We start from the raw sequence: 1,222 nt of genomic DNA, 5'->3' as shown, positions 1-1,222 counted from the left end.
TGTGGCGTTACTTTGCTACTTTATTTCATGAGCTGGTATTAATGTATTTGCCACAGGATTAGAAATGCCTTCATTACACAAATACAAAATTAGCAAGATCTGTACTTACAAGTATGAAGACTTCACTGCTAAAAAAGTAAGAAAATAAAGGAGGGAAGTAGCATGCACTATAGGTTGCAAATATACTTTACCTGTACAGTACATGCGTCGCCATCTACCACTTCTAATCAACAGAAAACGCGATTCCTTATTGTTAAAACACAATGAACTTCATTATTAGATTAACCTTGATTATTCTTTAACATACACTTGTTAGTACTAATATTAATATATTTATTTTAGAAGCATCTTGTTAGATTTATCATAATCTACCTGCACTACTTATCATAAAAAGTCAAACTAATTTACACGATCTCTTCATAATGGAACCGCCGTAGTTTGGCCGTGAACCGCTCTCAGGCAGTCGCGGCGATAGTCATTATGATAATCATCATCGTAATGATAAGATTAAGGGTAATTATACTGATATTTATGATTTTATCAATAATGGAAAAATATAAAGAATGAATAATGTAATAAGGAAGATATATAATAACGAGGAAAAAACATAACATCCATAAATATATAACGAAAAAAAAAATCCTATCAGTGAGAGGATATACCGATAAGAAAATGATAGTAACGAAAAAATGAGGAAAAATAAAAAGTAACGAAGAATGAAAACAAGCGAGTCGTATCAAGAAGCGCAACGTGTAATGTCAGTGTTACCACATTTCCGTGGATCCTCATCGGCCCTGTCTGGACACTGCTCGATACCGTCACAAAGACAGGCGTACGTCACCCTGTCGGCGCAGAGGATCAGCTGCTGGCCTGGGGGGCACGGGGGCGGGGTGGGCAGCGTGGGGGTCGTTGTGGTGGTTGCTGATGTCGTTGTTGTTGTTGTTGTTGATGTCGTTGTGGTAGTAGGTGTTGTCGTAGACGGTACGGTTGTTGTTGTAGTTGGAACTGTTGTTGTTGTAGTCGGTACTGTTGTTGTTGTAGTCGGAACTGTTGTTGTTGTAGTCGGAACGGTTGTTGTAGTAGTCGGAACGGTTGTTGTTGTAGGCGGTACAGGTGTTGTGGTTGTTGACGTCGTTGTTGTTGACAACACTGCGGGCGATTGACCTCGGAATTTCATTTTCTTGCCCCATTTAAGTAAATGGGTTCTCTCTTATTTAGCCAT

General features: G+C 39.0%; 1 protein-coding gene across 1 annotated transcript in view; it reads right to left on the bottom strand.

The window, feature by feature from the left end:
• The window catches only part of LOC119594807 (basement membrane-specific heparan sulfate proteoglycan core protein-like), a gene marked incomplete at its 5' end in the record, with an annotated part of 219,836 nt that overhangs the window by 197,208 nt on the left and 21,406 nt on the right, over positions 1-1,222 (bottom strand). The window contains 1 exon segment of the mRNA XM_037943897.1: positions 769-1,149. Within this exon segment, the coding sequence (XP_037799825.1) occupies positions 769-1,149 (381 nt within the window).

This window comes from Penaeus monodon, chromosome 34 (assembly GCF_015228065.2).
Source record: "Penaeus monodon isolate SGIC_2016 chromosome 34, NSTDA_Pmon_1, whole genome shotgun sequence".
Lineage (NCBI taxonomy): Eukaryota > Metazoa > Arthropoda > Malacostraca > Decapoda > Penaeidae > Penaeus > Penaeus monodon.
Note: the sequence above shows the minus strand (reverse complement) of the source record. Positions and strands in the feature narration are given on the sequence as shown.